Source organism: Dendropsophus ebraccatus, chromosome 12 (assembly GCF_027789765.1).
Source record: "Dendropsophus ebraccatus isolate aDenEbr1 chromosome 12, aDenEbr1.pat, whole genome shotgun sequence".
NCBI classification, from domain to species: Eukaryota; Metazoa; Chordata; class Amphibia; order Anura; family Hylidae; genus Dendropsophus; species Dendropsophus ebraccatus.
In genome coordinates this window covers 9,333,274-9,355,903 of record NC_091465.1, presented here as the reverse complement: position 1 = coordinate 9,355,903, position 22,630 = coordinate 9,333,274, and the positions used below count along the sequence as shown (strand labels likewise).

Here is a 22,630-nt window from a genome sequence, read left to right as displayed (position 1 = left end):
TGGATAACATGGTGATGTCCCGACCCGACTCCCAGAGCTGTGCGGGCTGTGTCTGCTGGAGAGGATGATGGCAGAGGGATGCTCAGTTTCCCTCCAGTGCCTTGTGTCCCTCAGTGTCCCCCTACCATCATCCTCTCTAGCAGCCACAGCCCGCACAGCTCTGGGAGTCAGGTTGTGACATCACCTATTTTATCCAGGAAGTGAAGCCTTGATGCAGTAGTAAGTGCAGGGAAAAAAGCACTTTATAAGTATTTCCCATAAGTATATAGTGGTGATTTGTATAACTATTGGGGGGCAATACAATACTTTAATAAGTTTGGGTCATCGCTTTCACTCACCTTTCAAAATGACGTTTTTTTCACAAATATTATATGGTTTCTTGATGATGAACTTTTGTGGAACTGCAACCATATTAGTTTTATTAATGCCAGAGGTAGATGCTCTGTGTCCTTGTACTGGGGAGGAAAGGCATATCTGTTAATGAAGGCAGACCAGTAACACATGAAAAGGTTAGACCTGTCATGTATACGCTCCTACAGTCAAAAGCAGCAAACTTGTTTGTATGTGTAGTGTTAAATTTGACAAACATGTATCCATGTATTACTAAGAAAAAAAACAGGAATATTTCAACCCAATAGTATTGCTTTTCTGCAGAGTAAAAAACAAAACAAAAACAAAAAACACTCACCAGCTGCATATTTGATACCATGTTTACCGTCATTCTGCAAGGAGTTATTGGATAGGTGTTCTTGGAAATTATTCCTTCGAGCAACAGATGGAGTTGAAGTATAACCTGTAACAGACCACCAAAAAGTATATTTATATCTCTATTGTATTAAGGTGACCAGAAAAAATTTTCAGGGGTTAAAAAAAATATATAAATAAATAAATCTCTCCCCCAATCATCCTCCATGGCAGAAGCAAAAGCAAAGTAACCAATTTCCTAAATCTTCAACCTGACTCCCCAGCCAGAGCTGGAAAGGTCTGTGAGGTATGCGTTACCTCACTACACACAGTAAATTCATTGACACATCATTGTGCGTTTACGTTTGGAATTCAAAGCGAATCTGTCAGCTGTAATTCATGTTCTAAACTGCTGACATTGTTAGATAACAGTCAGGGAAACACATAGTACTTTTCATATTGGCTTCTAGAATGTACAAATATGCCTTATTGTCTGGTACAGAGAGGCTTCTCCAAGCTCCTGAAAAGCTACAAGCTGAAATGTCTCATCACCCCCCCCCCCCCCCTTCTTGCTTGACTGAAACCTGGAAGTACAAAGGGATGGGAGGGGGAGAGAGGTGTTACAGCATGCTGCTCTTCAGGAGCTCGGGAAAGCCACTTTGACTCTTTGTACTAGAGAATAAAATATATATTTTTTTTATGTTCTGGAAGCACAGCTGGATATATGAAAGGTACCAGGTGTCTCCTTGTAATAACAGCGAGCTAACAGTGTCAGCAGTTTGGCATGTGAATTACAGCTGACAGATTCCCTTTAACTTGACACTATCATTCTAACTTTCAAAATCGAAATAAGCAGGGGATGTGATATAAAGCAAGTTTGCAATAAACATTCATTCATTATTTTTATAGTTTTCATGCTGTAAAACAAAGCTATACTCACTGTATCCAGGTCCAGTCTCCTGAAGGCAGCTATATAACAGCTATACTTACTGTCTCCAGGTCCAGTCTCCTGAAGGCAGCTATATAACAGCTATACTTAATGTATCCAGGTCCAGTCACCTGAAGGCTTCTATTTAAAAGCTATACTTACTTGTATCCAGGTCCAGTCTCCTGAAGGCAGCTATATAACAGCTAATACTTACTGTATCCAGGCCCAGTCTCCTGAAGGCTGCTACATAACAGCTATACTTACTGTATCCAGGTCCAGTCTCCTGAAGCTTTTTAGTCCTGTGCTGGTTGAAAAAAAAAAAAAAAGACTAAACACAGTAAGTTCCGGCCAGTACAGAGAGTCACGGCTTAATGTGTCCATCAATCAAATAACCGCCTTTTCTGTGAGCGCAGATGACCAGGACTTCTTGTGTTTGGTCTCTATTTTTCAACCAGCACAAGGATAAAAATCTTTAGGAGACTGGACCTGGATACAGTAAGTATAGCTGTTATATAGCTGCCTTCAGGAGACTAGACCTGGATACAGTAAGTATGGCTGTTCTATAGCAGCCTTCAGGAGACTGGACCTGAATACAGTAAGTATGGCTGTTATATAGCAGCCTTCAGGAGACTGGACCTGGATACAAGTATAGCTTTGTTTTAAAGCATGTTAAATAATAATTCATGTCAATTGCAAAATTGCTTTATATCACATCATTTGCTGATTTAGATTTTGAAAGTTAGAACGACAGTGCACAATTAAGTTTCAGTGAACAGCTATACATTAACTTACGTTGTTCAGTGTCATCCAGGCATTCAACATCGGAGATAACAGTATAGTCTTCTAGAGGTGTCTCATCCTTAACAGCCGTGTATTCTCCAAATCTGTCAATAAATTTACCTGTGCAAAAATCACAACAAAAATTGATAAGGTACCCAGTCACACTTCTCATCCACCTATTGCTATGTTATTATTGCCTAAGAGAATAAAGAGCAATGTATCATAACATTGTTTCCACTAAGTACTAACAATTGCCGTTCTGTCCAGCCAAACCACAGCTGCTGTTGTAAAACCACGTCCGGATTGAATTTTCATTATCATTAAAACTGGCCGGGGTTTTACAACAATGGCCATTGCTTGTTCTCATCTGTATGCAATGGGAACATAGATTAATATTGCTGGTCTATAGGTTATTCACACTTGCATGGTGTTGCGACCTCTCCAGGAATACAATTTTAGTGACATGTCATCAATATAAACACAAAGTGAAAAAAACACATTGAATCACCACACATTTATTAATGAGATCTCTTACTTGTACTAGGAAAAGACACGCTCCCCCTGCTATCCTGCTCATAAGAGTTCATCACTCGCTGCTTCTCACCAAGCTTGACAGTTAATAAAATATCAGGATTCACCATACCACGCTCTGAAAGGATATAAACAGAAAAAAACATCAGCATCCATTACCTATAATATATAAGAAGGAACCAAGGTATGAGGCGACAGATGGACAGTGGGGTAGGTGAAACTACTATGGATACTGTGACTGCTCATACTGTAAACAGTGGGGTGTCTCTAGACCTCTATACCTGTACAATGCATTAGCCAGGCCTATATTTTTTATTTTTTTATTATTATTATTATTTTTTTTTTTTTTTAATGAGTGGGTGTAGTATGAGATCTAACATAGATATCACCCATCTCAGCAGGACTCACCAGAACCAACAATATTCAAGTTTTCATTTCTTCCTACGACCTGACGACTTTTTCGACAAGGCTCGTCTTCCGGTTGTATCCTTAGGAAGTTGTTGGGATTGAGGATGACAAAGCCTAAAAGGACAGGAAAAGTGTATTGCTGAAAACATCAATGAGGCGGTTTGTAATACTTCCTGTGATACAATGTAGTTTCACACATTGTGGCCACTAAATCAATGCAAATAAATAGTTCACAACTTTCTAATTTTATAGGACTTTTATAGACAATTCCAGTACCTAGAGAGATTAAGATGCCATGAATTTCTTTAATAACACCCGTGTACAGATCTTTCTGCCACCCCTCTAGGAGATCCCACTCCTTCTCCGAAAAATAGACAGCAACATCTCTGAATATTACCTGCAAGTCAGAGGAGAGAACATGACATCTGGTTATATTGTATTGTATGCTCAGGACACAAACATTATTGTATCAGAAATTATGATGGACAGACATGTACTCATAAAGCTCTATGACTACATTCACACTAAGGGCCCTATTCCACTGGACGATTATCGTTCAGATTATTGTTAAATTGTTCGAATCTAAACGATAATAGTTCGGTTGAAATTTAGTTAACGATTAACGACCGAACGAGAAATCGTTGATCGCTTTATAAGACCTTGACCTAATTTTATCGTTACTCGTTCGCAAATCTTTAGCATTGAATAAGACATCGTTTGGTTGTTAGCAGTAGATACGAACGCAATAGCGAAGAAATAGCGAAGAAAAAACTATCGCAAATCCGATCATAAGTAACGATTATCGTTCCATGGAAATGAGTGAACATTGGCAGCAGAGAGCACTGTGTCAGACTGGAAAGAATACACTACTTCCTGCAGGGCACACAGCAGCTGATAAGTACTGGAGGGGTGGAGATTTATAAGTAGAAGTAATATATGAATCTGTACAACTTTTACACCAGTTGACTTAAACCCATTTTTTTCCTGACAATGCATCCCTTTAAGTGACTGAGCTTCATCAGGGGTTGCTGACCAACACAGATTCAGCTGAATATTGTGACCTCATTTATACACAGAATTCATAGCACAGATGTGAATACAACCTAAAACTGTCAGAATTATATTGTGTTTTTTAAATCTCTGCTCCTCATTTACAGATAACTTGGCACCAAACTAGAATAAAATGTTAGCTTTTCCTAGAATTTAAAATATTTTTTTCAAAATATATTTAAAAAAATCCCACTTTAATATATTCAACAAATTATCTGCTGTAAACGATTATATTAAAATATAAAGAAATGAAATCACTACATTTACCGTAGGGGATACATGGCCGGCCATGTCTGTACCCGTGTCTTCGTCCTGACAGCAAAAAGAGGTGAAAGGAGAACTGCGAGCGTGCGAGGGTCAGAGCCACATCCGGCAATGAACTAATTTTATCGAAGCCTGAAAGTAAAATTAGAGTGTTTTAGTGGTCGTACACTCACTCACTCACTCTCCCAGACACATCCACTCAATAAAGGATATGGCCTCACCTACATAGAAATAGGTAAGTTATTCTATTAGCATACGTTGACATGTAGTAAGAATACTGTGGATGTTGAAGGTGTTTCCCTTATTTTTCAAGGGGAACTCCAGCGAGAGCACTGTGTCAGACTGGAAAGAATACACCACTCCCTGTAGGACATATAGCAGCTTATAAGTACTGGAAGACTGGAGATTTTTAAAATAGACCTAAATCTATATAACTTTCTGATACCAGTCAATTTGAAAGAATTTTTCTTTTTGCATAAGTACCCCAGTACAGCTGTACTACAGCTGTACTGTTTCTCCATTGACGTCCATTAAAAAAAACCACCTTTTTTTTTAGCCTACACAAAAATGTGGTGTATCACATTTTTGTGCACACTAAAAAACAAATGCGTTTTGATCCCATTTTGTTTTTAATAATGGAAGTCAATGGAAAAACGGATTAAATAAGGATTAAAAAAAGGAGTGTGAACCCAGCCTAAGCCATCCTGACCTCCTTCTCTCCTTTAAAAAAGTGCTGAGCTTCATACAAACAATCCGCATAACAAATTTCTACACAATGCTGAATGTTTCTACGCACAAAACTTTTAAATTCTGTGGCGGAAAGGACACCGATTTGTTGTGGATTTTTCTTACTGAATTTCATGGAAAAGAAAAAGAATCTTAAACCAAATCCTAATGTAGCGGATGTGGCTACGGACCAACACTAAAATCCACGGGTAAGGACATCACCTGAGGCCAGAAAACAGAGACTGGTTAGGAAACCTTACTATGGGAGCTCCAATGCTTTGGCTGTCCAGGCATGATGGGAATTGTAGTTGTGCAACAGCTGGAGGACTGAAGGTTCCCCATCCCTGCTCTAGGGGATCAGAGTTTTTGTCTCCATGACCAGGACATCTGCAAGAGTCTGCATGTGTGGATTTCTAATTTGGACGCAGCTTCATTTAACCCCTTAACGACATCGGGCGTAAGTATACGCCCCCGCAGGGTGGGCTTTAACGCAAACTGGCGTATACTTACGCCCAATATTTCCCCGATCGCTGTGTGTTCACACACAGCGGTCGGGGAAAATGGCCTGCTATAATGTATAGCAGGCCATCTCTGCTCGTCAGCACGGGGGGTGATTAACCCCTCCCATGTCGACGATCGCTGCTATATGCTGATCAATACAGATCAGCATATAGCAGCTAAGTGACCCCATTCTGGAAACTACACCCCATAAGTAATCTAACGAGGGGGGCAGTGGGGATATGGCCCCCTGGTGACGGGCACATTTGTGGCGCGAAAATGAAAAAATAGTATTTTTTATTTTCACGGCACATGTTCCACATATGTGCCCGTTACCAGTGCTCACTGTACTCCCTTGTTGGATTCCTTATGTGGTGTAGTTTCCATAATGGGGTCACTTGTGGGGGGTTTCTACTGTCCTGGCAGCACAAGAGCTTTGTAATTGCGACATGGCCTCCATCCTCCATTCCAGCCTCTAAATGGGGCTCTGTCCCTTTGGTGGCTTGCCCTGTGCCCATATGGCACATTATGTCCACATGTGGGGTATTTTCGTACTCAGGGGAAATTACCCTACACGTTTTGTGTTCACTTTCTTTTTTAACCCCTTGTGGAAAAGGAAAAATCAAGGCTAGACTAACAGTGTAAAAAATGTTTAATTTTTACACTAAATTATTGATCTTGTCTTGATTTTTTCATTTTCACAAGGGGTTAAAAGATAAAAAAAAAAAAAAACACTAAATGTGTAGAGCAATTTCACCTGAGTACGGAAATACCCCACATGTGGACATAAAGCGCCAGGCGGGTGCAGGGTAAGCCTCCAAAGGGAAGGAGCGCCATTTGGCTTTTGGAGGCTGGATTTGGCTGGAATGGATTTCAAGGGGCCATGTTGCATTCAAAAGGCCCCTGTGTTGCCAAGACAGTTGAAACCCCCCACAAGTGACCCCATTATGGAAACTGCACCCCTCAGGGAATGTAACAAGGGGTGTAGTAAGCATATGGAACCCACTGGTGACGGGCACAAATGTGGAACAATATGGCGTGAAAATAAAATATTACATTTTTTACACTATAATGTTGGTCTAGCCTTAAATTTTTCATTTTCACAAGAGGTTAAAAGAGAAAAAAAACACAATGTTTAGAGCAATTTCCCCCCCGAGTCCGTAAATACCCCACATGTGGACATAAAGCGCCGTGTGGGTGCAGGGTAAGCCTCCGAAGGGAAGGAGCGCCATTTGGATTTTGGTGGTTGGATTTGGCCAGAATGGATGATGAACGCCATGTCGCATTTACAGAGCCCTCGTGCTGCCAAGACAGTGGAAACCCCCCACAAGTGACCCCATTCTGGAAACTACACCCCTCAAGGAAACTAACAAGGGGTGCAGTGAGGATATGGACCCCTTGATGACGGGCACATTTGTGCCGTGAAAGTGAAAAAAAGAAAATTTTCACTTTCACGTCACATTGTTCCACATTTGTGCCCGTCACCAGTGGGGTCCATATCCTCATTGCACCCCTTGTTAGATTCCTTGAGGGGTGTAGTTTCCAGAATGGGGTCACCTGTGGGGGGGTTCCAGTGTTTTGGCAGCACGAGGGCTCTGTAAATGCGACATGACCCTTGAAATCCATTCTAGTAAAATTCAGCTTCCAAAAGCCAATTGGCGCTCCTTCCCTTTGGAGGCTCGTCCTGCGCCTGCTTGGCACTTTATGTCCACATGTGGGGTATTTCTGTACTCGGGAGAAACTGCACTACACGTTTGGTGTTATTTTTCCTTTTATTGCCTTGTAAAAATGAAAAATGAAGGCTAGAACAACGTTATAGAGTAAAAAATAGAATTTTTCCTTTTTTACACCACATTGTTCTGAAAATCTGTGAAGCACCTGTGGGGTCCAGATCCTTACCGCACCCCTAGTTACATTCCTTGAGGGGTGTAGTTTTCAAAATGGTGTCCCTTTAGGGGTGTTTTTTAGGTTTTAGCACCCCAGAGCCTCTGCCAACCTGAAGTGGTACAGTCAGAAATGACCATATATAATGGAGGCGTTGAAATTCACTAGGCGCTCCCTTATATCTGAGGCTTGTGGTTGCGTCAAATAGCGCAATAGGGCCACATATGGGGTATTTCTATAAACTGCAGAAATGGGGCAATCAATATTGGGGTGCATTTCTCTGCTAATAGGTTTATCATTATGAAAGATATTGGATTACAAGAAAATCTCTGCACAGAAAATAAAAAATTTTCAAATTTCTTACACACTTAGCTTTAATTTCTGTGACTCCCCTAAAGGGTTAAAACACTTTCTGGATGTGCTTTTGCAGAGTGTGGGGGGTGCAGTTTCTGAAATGGGGTGCTTTGTGGGGCTTTCTAACATACAGGCCCCTCAAATACACTTTAAACCTGAACAGGTCCCTAAAAATATCTGATTTTGAAATTTTACTGAAAATTTGGAAAATTGCTGCTAATGTTTTAAGCTTTCTATTGTCTAAAAAAATGAAATATAGTTTAATAAAAGCTGCCAACATTAAGTAGACATGTTGCTAATGCTATATAATATATATTTTATGTGGCATAACCATTTTCTGTATAAGCAGAAAGGTTTCAAAGTTGAAAAAATGCATTTTTTCACAATTTTTCATGTTATTTTGGTGTTTTTCATAAAGATTTGTTATAAGTATCGACTCCATTTTACCAGAAATGTAAAGTACAATATGTCACGAGAAAACAATCTCAGAATCGGCTGGATAGGTAAAAGCATCCCGAAGTTATTAATGAATAAAGTGACACTGGTCATATTCGTAAAATTTGTCTCTGTCCTTAAGGCCATTTCAGGCTCTGTCCTTAAGGGGTTAAGGACGGGGCAAATTTAGATTTTTGCGTTTTCGTTTTTTCCTCCTTGTGCTTAAAAAGGCCATAGCACTTGCATTTTTCCACCTAGAAACCCATATGAGCCCTTTATTTTTTGCGTCACTAATTGTACTTTGCAACGACAGGCTGAATTTTTTCATAAAGTACACTGCGAAACCAGAAAAAAAATAAATGTGTGATGAAATTGAAAAAAAAACAAAAACACATTTTGTTTATTTGGGGGGTATTTGTTTCTACGCCATTCGCCCTGGGGTAAAACTGACTTGTAATGCATGTTCCTCAAGTTGTTACGATTAAAACGATATGTAACATGTATAACTTTTATATTACGAGATGGCCTGTAAAAAATAGAGATGGCCTGTAAACAAATAGATGTTCCTTAAAATCGCTCCCTTCCCAGGCTTATAGCGCTTTTATCCTTTGGTCTATGGGGCTGTGTCAGGTGTCATTTTTTGCGCCATGATGTGTTCTTTCTATCGGTACCTTGATTGCGCATATACGACTTTTTGATCGCTTTTTATTACAATTTTTCTGGATTTGATGCGACCAAAAATGCGCAATTTTGCACTTTGGGATTTTTTGTGCTTACGCCATTTACTGTGCGAGATCAGGAATGTGATTAATAGTTCAGGCGATTACGCACGCGGCGATAGCAAACATGTTTATTTATTTTTATTTATAACATGGGAAAAGGGGGGTGATTCAAACTTTTATTAGGGGAGGGAGCTTTTTATTGACAACACTTTTTTTTTACACTTATACTAGAAGCCCCCCCTGGGGGACGTCTAGTATATACACTCTGATCTCTTATTGAGATCTATGCTGCATAGATATGCAGCATAGATCAATGAGATCGGCACTCGTTTGCTTTCAGCTGCTGCAGCCGAAAACAAACGAGTGGCAAGCCAGGATCAGCGCCATCTTGGCGGAGACCGCGGCCGGCTGAAGATACGGAGATCGCTCCTCTGGGACAATGTCCCAGGGGGGCGATCTCTGCCACTAGACACCAGGGAAGTGCTGCATCTGGTAATCGGATGCAGCCGTCAACTTTGACAGCTGCATCTGATTACCTGATTAGCGGGCATGGCGATCGGACCGTGCCTGCTAATAGCCACGGTCCCGGGCTACATGTGGCACCCGGGATCGCGGCGGTTCAGAGCAGGGTCCCTGCGCGGCCTCATTCTGAACGCCATTACCGGCAATAGGGCGTGAATATACGTCCTATAAGAGAAAAACAATGAAAAGGAAGTATACTTGTCTTAATCCATACATAAAACACACCCGAAAGATGTCTGCTATACACACTGCAGTCAGTAATATAACCCTCCCGAGGCTGAGCGGCTCTTACTTTATTTTCTTCTTGCTATATCAAGTTACTTATTTTACCCAATCGGGTGCGCCCCCCCCCCCCCCTCACTGAACTGCCGAAACAATGTATAAAAACCAATGTAAATAAAAGCCAGAACATTTCTTTCATTAACAAGGAACGTTAAGGAGTGACACTATGTCCAGTTTCCCATACGTGTACTATGCATTAGTATTAGGCGGCTTGTATAACAATGACCTGACAAGAGTCCAATGTATTCTGGCAGAAAAGTATCTCTTAAACGCCTGGATGTGGGTTAAGCTACAAAATACTATCTGTATTGCAGAGCAGTTCCTGGTGGCACAAACCAGGGACCACCGTGTTGCTCTAATGTTGCAGACACTCACCCAAGTGATTTTGCTGGTTGCAGCGTGACCCCGTACCCTCGAATGAGTTGCAGAGTTGTGCAACCAGGAATCAGCATGTAGCCCTAATGGGGAACAGCTTTTTACTGGTATCCCAATGTATCAGGGACATAGCCCCAAAAATCATATTAACCCTTTAACACCCTGCACTGTACATGTAGGCCTCCGTATCAGCTGAGTCTGCCTGAGGCAGCCTGTACCAACAGAGCACCGATCAATGACATGCAGGCAGAGCATCGGTCTGTATCAGCAATCAATACGCAATAAACACTGCTTATAATAGCTCCATATAGAAATTCTAAACGTGTTAAAAAAAAAGTTTCTTTTTTTTTTTTAATTGAGCCATTTAATATTTTTTTTTAATAATGTAAGTCAACGAACAACCTATCCTGCAGTATCCGTTTTTTCTTTTAAACACGGACAGCAAAAATGTAGTGAAGCTAGCCTAATAAAAAAGTCACTCTTTTTCAGGTTTCAAATTAAAAAAAAAAAAAGTAAGCAAAAATATAAACATATTTAGCGTCACAAAGTGTGGAATTGTGAGAACTATTCATTATAATGTTATTAACCCTGCATGATAAATGAAAAAAACAACAACTTCCAAACACCAAAATTGCTGTTTTTTGGTCACATTCTCTCTCAAATGAAAATGAATAAAAAGCAATAAAATAAATCCCATCTAAATCAAAATGGTGACAATAAATTTTGTATCATGGTGCAAAGGTAAATTAAAATAAAAGCTATAAAAAAAAAATTATGCAGATTTGTTATCACCATATTCATACTGACTTGTGGAATTAAGCTAAAAAAAAAAAAAAAAAAAACAGAAAACCAAGGTGGAAATTTTTTTTTTTCATTCCCCTCCCTGCAAAAATAAAAAAAATTTATATAAAAAAAGTTCCACCGAGAAATAACTGATCCAGCAGAAAACCATCTCTCATACAGCTACAAGAAGAAATAAAAATGTTATGACTAATAAAGCAGACAATAAAGCGGCCTGTTCTGGATAACTAGCAGAGAAGCCCCCTTACAGATACGAGCTGTGTGCAGACTATAAACTGGTAATAACATCGTAATTCCTGCTCTGCAGCACAGTCAGCTTTAGTTTGTCTTTTTATCACTATAATATTGCAAACGACACAAAAAAAAACAAACACCACAACATGATTGCATTTACCCGGCAAGTGGTAAACTGAATAGAACATATATACATATACTTAAGCCTAATTCACACATCCGTTGTTCTGTCCGCAATTGTGGGCACGCAACTGCGGACAAAACATAAAGCCACTGTTATCCTATGGCCCTGTTCACACGTCCGTACGTGTATACAAGGCCGCGATCCGTGCCGCAAAAAACGGACATGTTATGCGGACAGTTTTTTTTCGGCACGGATCGCTGGGGTAATGATGTGTGAACGTAGTGCTCCCCCTGAAGCACGGAGCGCTACGGATGCACATACGGTAGTGTGGTCCGCGGCCACGGACTGCACTACGGGTGTGTGAATGTAGCCTAATTGTCTCAGTTGGAAGGTGGAATCTGATTGGTTGCTAGGAGCAACTGAGACAATTCTACTTTACACCAGTTTGATAAATCTCCCCCTAAGTGTAGAAGGTTTGGACTTGTTTTGGATTTTCGACTGACCGTAGACAATATCCATCATATAAAAGGTTTATACGGAGATCCAATAAACAGTGCAAATTAATCATGCAATCATATTAAAGGGGCACTCTTTGCAGCCTGACACAGTGCTCTCTGCCGCCACCTCTGTCCATGTCAGGAACTGTCCGGAGCAGCAGCAAATCCCCATAGAAAACCTCTCCTGCTCTGGACAGTTCCTGACATGGACAGAGGTGGCAGCAGAGAGCACTGTGTCAGACTGGAGAGAATACACCACTTCCTGCAGGACATACAGCAGCTGATTACTTGAGTACTTGAAGACTGGAAATTTTCATATAGTAGTAAATTACAAATCTATGTAACTGTCTGACAGCAGTTGATTTGAAAAAGACAAAATTTCCACAGAACACCCCTTTAAAGGAAACCAGGGCCACTATCCAGGGTCTTTTGGGCCCTCCTACTAGACTCAAGTGGGCTGAGGCGTTGGGCACCCTAATGAGAATGTAGGAACTCAGGGCTGAGGAATATAATGTTAGCAAACACCAGGTGAAGAGCGTGGATAGTGTTCCAGTCCTCACCTGAGATGGCCAGGTGGTTGTCAGTGTTGCCTTGTTGGGGGGGGGGGGGGGTCATATGGGGTCCTCCACTTAGGGGTCTGGTTATGGCAAGAGGGGGCTTTTCTCTTACAGTTTAACACTGAGGTTGCATGGGAACTGCCCCAATTTTATCATGGGCAACAAAAACTGACCATGCAGCTCAATTCTGCCCAACAGGATAGTATAGAACAGGATAGTATGAACACAATTCCAACAGACAGAACTGTACATTTCTCTTTATTCGCCGCATCATAAAAGTTTTACAACCAGTATTTAATGGAAACCTTAAGTATACATCCGCCCAACATTATACCTGCCTGACGCACCGCTAACAGTCTCATATGAAAGGCTTTGCTGCTTTGAAGTGTTAAAAGCCACTGGCAGATGACTAAATCCACATAATACAACAATGTAATGGAAGACTCGGGCCTTTCCATGACAAAAAAAAAAAAATATTAACCCTTGTAGCTAAACTATAGAATCACAGACAATAGAAGAAGCATGTGCCGCTGTACAGTCTCTGCAAAACTTCCAACAAAGGTCTATACCCCAGAACAATGCAAGAACAATGAAGCTGAACTTCACATTCATGAGAGCGCAGCCTGACGGCAGGGAGTCTCCGGGGGCAAATCCATGCAAGTGAAATCAGTATTTAATGCATTGAAGTTAGCGGGTACATTAACCTCTGACAGACACGGCTGCACTGGGACATGGTATTACAGCATGCTTCTGCCCTGTATCCACTTATAACTATTGTGTTCACCTCTAAGGGCAGATACAAAGGTCTCTTCATGCTTTCACACCAGGATTGTGTATTTATTCATTGCCCTGGCCATTCAGTGCTCACAGCCTACAGCACAGGACCACTGGGTGACTCCATGTATGTGCCTGTATGGGGGCTCAATACTAATACTACAGCATGATTGACAAGCCTTGCAGATGTGGGGTATTAGTGCTGAGCAGTGTGTGTGTGTACAGTAGAGACTTACAGTATTTTTAGCTTGGCTAAAAATACTCCTTAAATACGCTAGGAGGAATATTCTTTCCTTGCTGAGAAGTATTCAGAGCTTCACTGTGAGTATATAGAAGTTATATAATATAATGGAGGGACAGCAAGGCAAAGGCAACGCCATCATTTTCTGCCCTGGAGTTTCTAATGATGTTGAGAAAACAGCGGGGATGTTGGGGGCATTCACACGTCCACAAAATACAGTCCGTTCACCGGCAGTATTTTCTGCGGCTCAGTCAGTAAAGTAGCGCAAACTTTTAGGGTAGGTTCACACTACAGGATCCGCAGCTGCAAACTTGCAGCGTGAAATCCACTGCAGATCCGGTACGTGTGAAGCTACCCTAAGGGTGCGTTCACACGTACAGGATCCGCAGCAGATTTAATGCTGCAGATTCAAAGCAACTCTGCAACATGGTACGCGTAAAGCTGGTGCGGATCCGCAGCAGAAAATCCGCTGCGATATGGTGTGTTTCAGATTTCCAGGGATCATAATGCCAGGAGCTCTGAGATCCGGTCCGCAGAATACTGTCCGTGCATGCAGAGTATTCCGCAGATGTGTGAATGCCTCCTTAGATATCAATGATGAACAAAAACAAAAAAGCGCAGGGCTCAGATAAGTGTCTTTAACCCTTTGTGTAAACAATCATAGGGGGTCTCCACACCCGGACCCCTACCAATCAATACTCCTGATAGTTAAGTTCAGTAATAGTGTATATAGCTGAAGATCACTGAAGGGCACTGGGGAGTTTCTGCTGGGGGTGTTTGATGTCTGCTGCTTTCCTTTCAGTTTGTGTTTTGTCTATGATGAACCTTCATGATAATAAAGATTTTCTCCCATTCATGCACGACTATGTGGCCTTGTGTTAAAAAAAAATAAAAATTTTATTATATTTATATGTCACCAACAAATTCCGCACTTTATAATTCTATTCTGTTAAAAAATGTTTTAAAAGGAAACCAAGCGCCTGAAAAATGGTTATGACGCTATTAATCCGCGCTAATACATCCCCTAACATATTATATATATATATATATATATATATATATATATATATATATATATATATAGTGTCCCCCCCTGCCTGGTATATCCCAAAAACATACTTTCATCTATTCATGCGCTATATGCTAACTGGTCTCATCTAGTCATTTGGACATTTCTTCAGGGCCAAGTAGTCATGGTCCCGGATCTGGGTTTAGCTGTAGTCACGGCCATAGGTTTCTTTGTTTTGTTTTGTTGTTTTTTTTTTTAACTCAACTGGGGTCAGAAAGTTATATAGATTTGAAAATTACTTCTATTTAAAAACCTCCAGTCTTCCAACACGGTTTTCTATGGGGATTCGCTGCTGCTCTGGACAGTTCCTGACATGGACAGAGGTGGCAGCAGAGAGCACTGTGTCAGACTGGAAAGAATACACCACTTTCTGTATGACATACAGCAGCTGATAAGTACTGGAAGAATGAAGTATTTTTTTTTAAAATGCAAGTAATTTTTAGATCTGTACAGCTTTCTGACACCAGTTCATTAGAAGACTAGTTGATTTTTTTTTTTTACTCCGGAGTACCCCTTTAAGAATCAAGACCAATAGGGCAATAAACCAGGTACTGCGCAGAAAGGCAAATTTTGGGTGACATATAGATGTTCTAAATCCTAAGCAATTTCAGCATTTCAAAATCAGTGTTAAGTAACGTAGAGGCCCAATACTGATGCATCTGAGCTGGCTGTGTGCCCTTACTGAGAGATGGTTTATGGTGTATTTACACAGACAGAGTTATCTGATAGATTTTTGAAGCCAAAGCCAGGAATGGATTTGAAAAGAAGAAAAATCTCAGTCTTTCCATTATAACCTATTCTCTGTTTATAGTCTGTTTCAGGCTTTGGTTTAAAAAATCTGTCAGATAAAGGCCCTATTCCACTGAACTTTTTCGAACGATTATCTTTCATAAAATCGTTCAAACGACCGCTCGTTAACGATATTCATTCTGTGGAATAGCTGTAAACGAGCAAACGACAACAGCGAAATCGTCGTTGAGTTATTCACAATTTTTTTTTAACATGTCGAAAAAAAATCGTTGGTCTTTCAACAATAATTTGCTAATCTTTTCGTTGAATAAAAAATCTTTCAGTTGTTCTTGAAATGTCTAACTACATTTCTCCACATTTTAAACGACCATGTAACGATGTAACGACCGCAAAATCGTTACACTACAGATATCGTTCACGTTCCCACACATATTATGTGTTATCGTTCACTTAAAAAAATCGTTAAGTGCTCGTTAATGAGCGGTCGTTGGAGCGAGTCTATGAAAGATAATCGTTCCGTGAAATAGGGCTATAACTCTCACCATAAGGGTACTATTAGACGGGCCGATAATAAATGTAAACGAGTGCTGGTCGTCTAGATCGGCGCTCGTTTACAGGGCCTATTACACGGCACGATAATCGTTTAACAAGGGCTGCAGGGAAATCATTACAGATGTCCTTGCAGCCCTTGCTAAACTGGTATACATAACTTATGCCGGGTTCAGGGTTCCTCCTACTTCTCCCCGGGTCCTGTGCGCTGCAACTTCAGAGCGGTCTGTCTTAGCGGACAGGCCACTTAGCCAATCACTGGTTGCAGCGGTCCAGGCCTGTGAGTGGCTGAGCGGCCGTCAGCTGAGACAGGCCGCTGTGAAGCTGCAGCGCGCGGGACCCAGGGAGAAGAGGAGCAGGAGGAGCCCTCAACCATGGATAGGTAATGTATTATTTTGCAAATAGTTAGCTGCCGGACACGCACCGCTATTACACGTGCGTGGTCGGTGGCTGACAATTATAGGTCTGAACCTATATCAACGATCATCAGCTGATCGTTATGTTTATTACACGGAACGATAATCGGCCGGATAGGGCCGATTATCGTTCCGTGTAATAGTACCCTTAGAGTTCAGCTACAATCTTCTCCCGTTTTCAGATGTAGTAGATCTGTAGTGGGACGCTACGTACCCTTGACCTGGTGACATGCCTACTTTATACTAACTTCCACCCACTTGTCCAGTGCAAAAAAAGTAAAAAATAAATAAAAAATTAGCACAAAGCGTGCGTTTACCCAAACTTTTGTGGCTTTTGTGGTATGCCTGGTGCAGGGATGATAAATCTCCCCTCCATTTTTAATGCTGATTCTTTGAGTTGGATCCTCCCAATGTCTGACCAGTGTCGGATGGGAAGCATTGTGGCCCTTTCAGTCTAGGGTGTTGACAGTCATCCTAAACTCTCTTAAAAAGACAGAAGGTGGGGGGCCCTGATTCTACAGCACGAAACTGACGACAAGTCCCCTTTAAGTATACGTTTACTATAGACGTGCTGTTGTGTAACAGGCTCTTCCCCGCCACTTTTACCTTTTATTCTATTCCTCGGATGGTTTTAATGTTTCCTCAGTATAATTACAGCAAAACAAAGTAGATGTTAGCCTGGGACAGCTTGTGTTACATAGACTAATTGTTCTTATCCCTTGGCACCTTCATCCTAGTGTTTACTCATGTTCTGTGATACCCGCAGTGGAGAGGGGGGATTTAATCTGATTCATGTATAAAAGCTTTCATATAATGATATTTTTAGTTATAAACACACAAGAATGTCAAACATCCCATGGTAGCAGATGGCGCTTAGAAGAGGCTGCGAGTACATAAAATAGAGGAACGCAGATGTGAGACTAAGGGACATTTATAGGCTACGGCTGAGAGAGGATGGCTTACGCAGCATACAGACTGGGATTCTCAGAAGATGTTGGGAGTTGTAGTGTAGCAGCCACTTGTTGGGAGTAACATGTCCCTATTACAATGTCCTTACTACATGTAATATATCAGTGACGTCTGCATTATACGACTGGAAGGGAAACCACACAGCTGTGATAGTTGTGGGTCGGTGTGGTGGTCACACTTTATAGTCTCACTTATTGGGTGAGCAAAGTTTTCTCACAACACAAATACTACTCAGGGGCATTTCTAATGATGAGGAGGGCGGGGAGGAAGGATGGAGGGGCGCTGCAGGCCTAGGGCACGGACACTCTAGTCCACGCCAATTTGACACAGGGCTGCAAGTTTAAAAGTTGTTTTTTAGGACAATAACTGCATCACCTGCTGAACGGACCCCAGGACAGATCTTGGATTGTGGGTACAGAGTCGCTTTAAAGGGAACCTGCCGCCTCCCAGGCGGGGCAGAGCCCGGCCAACCCCCTGGCTAGAGACCCTTATACTTACCCCGTGCACAGAGTCCTGCTCCTGGAGCCAAGATATCACCGTTAGAAGCCCAGCGCGCGCGCATCAGAGATGAGTCCGACGCTCATAGAGAATGAATGGAGCTGTCATTCTCATCTCTGATGCGCGTGTTCTGGGCTTTCGACGGTGATATCTCGGCAACGGGAGCGGCTCCAGGAGCGGGACTTCGTGCAGAGGGTAAGTATAAGGGTCTCTAGCCGGGGGGGTCGGCCGTGCTCTCCCCCGGCACAGGGGGGTGACAGGTCCTCTTTAAGATGTAGCATACTAACTTGCAGGTCCCTCTATAACACCTCTTCATAAAATAACCTCAGCAAGATCATAACCCACACCTTACATCCTCAGCACTGTATATAAAAGTATTATGTTACCTCACTGTGAAGAGCACCCATTAGCTGACTGCCCCCCCCCAGGTACTTAGCTGCTGTATGTCCTGCAGGAAGTGGTGTATTATCTCCAGTCTGACACACTGCTCTCTGCTGCCACCTCTGTCAGAGATAGGAAATGTCCAGAGCAGCAGCAAATCCCCATAGAAAACCTCTCTTGCTCTGGACAGTTCCTGTCACAGACAGAGGTGGCAGCAGAGAGCACTGTGTCAAGACTGGAGAGAATACACCACTTCCTGCAGAATATTTACAAATAAATATAACTTTCTGAAACCAGTTGATTTGAAGGCAAAAAATTGTACCCCTTTAAAAGCTTTTGTATCTTTGGCTCCTGCTCGGACCTCTGAACCGGGTCCTATGCTCCACATATTCTCCACATATGCTATATATATTGTGGGCAGCAAGAACGAAGGCTATAAGTGTAAGAGGTAAAGATGTAATACCCGCCGTTTAACCATTCCTGTGCTGCAACATGTAAGGGTTACAGAGCTTAAAGGGGTAGTGCGGCGGTAAGCAATTATTCACTAAACAACTTTGTAATGTATGTTATGTTAGTGAATGGCCCCCTGCCCCGTGTTTCCCCCCCACCCACGCTAGACCCGGAAGTGTAGTGCTCTATACTCATCTGATTCGTGCCGGCGGCCCTCTGCCGCGTCATCAGCTGCTCAGCCGCAATTGGCTGAGCATAACTGTGCTCAGCCAATCGCGGCTGAGCAGCTGATGACGTGCCAGAGGGCAGCCGGCACGAGGGACGGTCAGAGCGGTTCGGCCGACCGACCGACCAACCACCCGCCCGAAGATGACATCATTGTCACAAGATGGCGGGCGGGGGTCGACACGAATCAGGTATGTTTAGAGCACTACACTTCCGGGTCTAGCGTGGGTGGGGGGAAACACTGGGAAGGGGGCCATTGAATAACTTTGTAATGTGTGTTATATAGTGAATAATTGCTTACCACCGCACTACCCCTTTAACTACTAATGCTGCAGCACAAATTGTTAACAGCAGAACATGACATTTATCATCGGCTCCTGCACTGAGGACTAGAGATGATCGAACAGCGCTGATGTTCAGGTTCGTAGGAACTCGAACCATTGGTATTTGACTCCCGCAGTCTTCCCGTTCCGTGGGGAAGGTGGGGACAGCCCAAGTCCCGCCTGGAAAACAGGAATACAACCTATGGCCCAGGCTGTATTCCTGTTTTCCAGGCGGGACTCAGGCTGTCTCCGCCTTCCCCACGGAACAGGAAGACTGCGGGAGTCAAGAGTGGTCCCAGGCAGCTTCTCCCCACCATGGCGGTCTTAACTAATAGACCGCCATAGGCTGTATCCAAGTTTTCTAGGACTCCCTATGGCTTCATCCATCTCCTTCAGCCACCGTAATCAAATGCTGAATGATCTGACTCAACAATGTTCCAGTAGCACTCTCTAGTGTTAAAGGGATTGTCCAGCGAAAATGTTTTCCTTTCAAATCAACTGGTGTCAGAAAGTTTACTGTAATTTACTTCTATTAAAAATTCCCAAGTCTTCCCATACTTATAAGCTGCTGTATGTCCTACAGAAAGTGTTTTATTTTCAGTCTGACAGTGCTCTCTGCTGTTCTCTCTGGCCGAGACAGGAACTCTGTCTCGGTTTCTATTCTATGAATCCCCATAGAAAACCTCTCCTGCTCTGGACAGTTCCTGTCTCGGCCAGAGATGTCAGCAGAGATCTCTGAGGTGTAAGGTATAATATAGTGTATGATATAATGTGTCAGACAGGAGAGAAAACTTGAGAATTTTTGATAGAAGTAAATTACAAATCTATATAACTTTCTGACACCAGTTGATTTAAAAGAAAAAGATTTTCACTAACTAGAGTACCCCTAGCCTCCAAGCTTCCTCGCTACAGTCCTATCACCCGGTTACACACCTTATGTTAGAAGAAAATTCTACAACTAAAGTGCAGCTAATGTTTTACCCTCATACAATACAACAAAGTAATAACTACATTACATATGTGATGGCACTGTATAAGTGTGTATATATTTATAAATATACATACACACACATTGGGCAGATCTATACAGATGCAGTAGTAGTACAACAGTAATACAAACATTACTACTATATACATGTATACAAATAAATATGGGTATTCAGTCAGCGCGATACATCTATAACTCATATTATACACATAACTATTATATACAGGTGGGGGTATACAGATAACTATTATATACAGGTGGGGGTATACAGATAACTATTATATACAGGTGGGGGTATACAGATAACTATTATATACAGGTGGGGGTATACAGATAACTATTATATACAGGAGGAGTATACAGATAACTATTATATACAGGAGGAGTATACAGATAACTATTATATACAGGTAGGGGTATACAGATAACTATTATATACAGGTGGGGGTATACAGATAACTATTATATACAGGTGGGGGGTATACAGATAACTATTATATACAGGAGAGGGTATACAGATAACTATTATATACAGGTGGGGGTATACAGATAACTATTATATACAGGTGGGGTATACAGATAACTATTATATACAGGTGGGGGTATACAGATAACTATTATATACAGGTGGGGGTATACAGATAACTATTATATACAGGTGGGGTATACAGATAACTATTATATACAGGTGGGGGTATACAGATAACTATTATATACAGGTGGGGTATACAGATAATTATTATATACAGGAGGAGTATACAGATAACTATTATATATAGGAAGGGTATACAGATAACTATTATATACAGGTGGGGTATACAGATAACTATTATATACAGGTGGGGTATACAGATAACTATTATATACAGGAGGGGTATACAGATAAGTATTATATACAGGAGGGGGTATACAGATAACTATTATATACAGAAGGGGGTATACAGATAACTATTATATACAGGTGGGGTATACAGATAAGTATTATATACAGGAGGGGGTATACAGATAACTATTATATACAGGAGGGGGTATACAGATAACTATTATATACAGGAGGGGGTATACAGATAACTATTATATACAGGAGGAGTATACAGATAACTATTATATACAGGAGGAGTATACAGATAACTATTATATACAGGAGGAGTATACAGATAACTATTATATACAGGAGGGGGTATACAGATAACTATTATATACAGGTGGGGGTATACAGATAACTATTATATACAGGAGGAGTATACAGATAACTATTACATACAGGAGGGGGTATACAGATAACTATTATATACAGGAGGGGTATACAGATAACTATTATATACAGGTGGGGTATATAGATAACTATTATATACAGGTGGGGTATATAGATAACTATTATATACAGGTGGGGTATACAGATAACTATTATATACAGGTGGGGGTATACAGGTAACTATTATATACAGGTGGGGGTATACAGGTAACTATTATATACAGGTGGGGTATACAGATAACTATTATATACAGGTGGGGTATATAGATAACTATTATATACAGGTGGGGGTATATAGATAACTATTATATACAGGAGGGGTATACAGATAACTATTATATACAGGTGGGGTGGGTATACAGATAACTATTATATACAGGTGGGGGTATACAGATAACTATTATATACAGGAAAGGGTATACAGATAACTATTATATACAGGAGGGGGTATACAGATAACTATTATATACAGGTGGGGTATACAGATAACTATTATATACAGGTGGGGGTATACAGATAACTATTATATACAGGTGGGGTGGGTATACAGATAACTATTATATACAGGTGGGGGTATACAGATAACTATTATATACAGGAAAGGGTATACAGATAACTATTATATACAGGAGGGGGTATACAGATAACTATTATATACAGGTGGGGTATACAGATAACTATTATATACAGGTGGGGTATACAGATAACTATTATATACAGGTGGGGGTATACAGATAACTATTATATACAGGTGGGGTATACAGATAACTATTATATACAGGTGGGGGTATACAGATAACTATTATATACAGGTGGGGTATACAGATAACTATTATATACAGGTGGGGGGTATACAGATAACTATTATATACAGGTGGGGGTATACAGATAACTATTATATACAGGTGGGGGGGTATACAGATAACTATTATATACAGGTGGGGTATACAGATAACTATTATATACAGGAGGGGTATACAGATAACTATTATATACAGGTGGGGGGTATACAGATAACTATTATATACAGGTGGGGTATACAGATAACTATTATATACAGGTGGGGGGGTATACAGATAACTATTA

At 41.3% G+C, this 22,630-nt stretch overlaps 1 protein-coding gene across 2 annotated transcripts in view; it reads right to left on the bottom strand.

The window, feature by feature from the left end:
* LOC138768599 (zinc finger protein 569-like) overlaps window positions 1-22,630 on the bottom strand; it is a 31,579-nt gene that overhangs the window by 8,493 nt on the left and 456 nt on the right. Inside the window, exons 2-8 of one of the 2 annotated variants that reach the window (XM_069946543.1) lie at window positions 4,643-4,777; window positions 3,608-3,728; window positions 3,332-3,445; window positions 2,928-3,041; window positions 2,405-2,512; window positions 689-793; window positions 339-455 (exon numbers count right to left, since the gene is read on the bottom strand). In XM_069946543.1, coding sequence (XP_069802644.1) covers window positions 339-455; window positions 689-793; window positions 2,405-2,512; window positions 2,928-3,041; window positions 3,332-3,445; window positions 3,608-3,728; window positions 4,643-4,672 — 709 coding nt within the window. In that variant the 5' untranslated portion in view covers window positions 4,673-4,777. The remainder of the gene's footprint in view (window positions 1-338; window positions 456-688; window positions 794-2,404; window positions 2,513-2,927; window positions 3,042-3,331; window positions 3,446-3,607; window positions 3,729-4,642; window positions 4,778-22,630) is intronic. The other variant, XM_069946544.1, reaches the window with a different exon arrangement.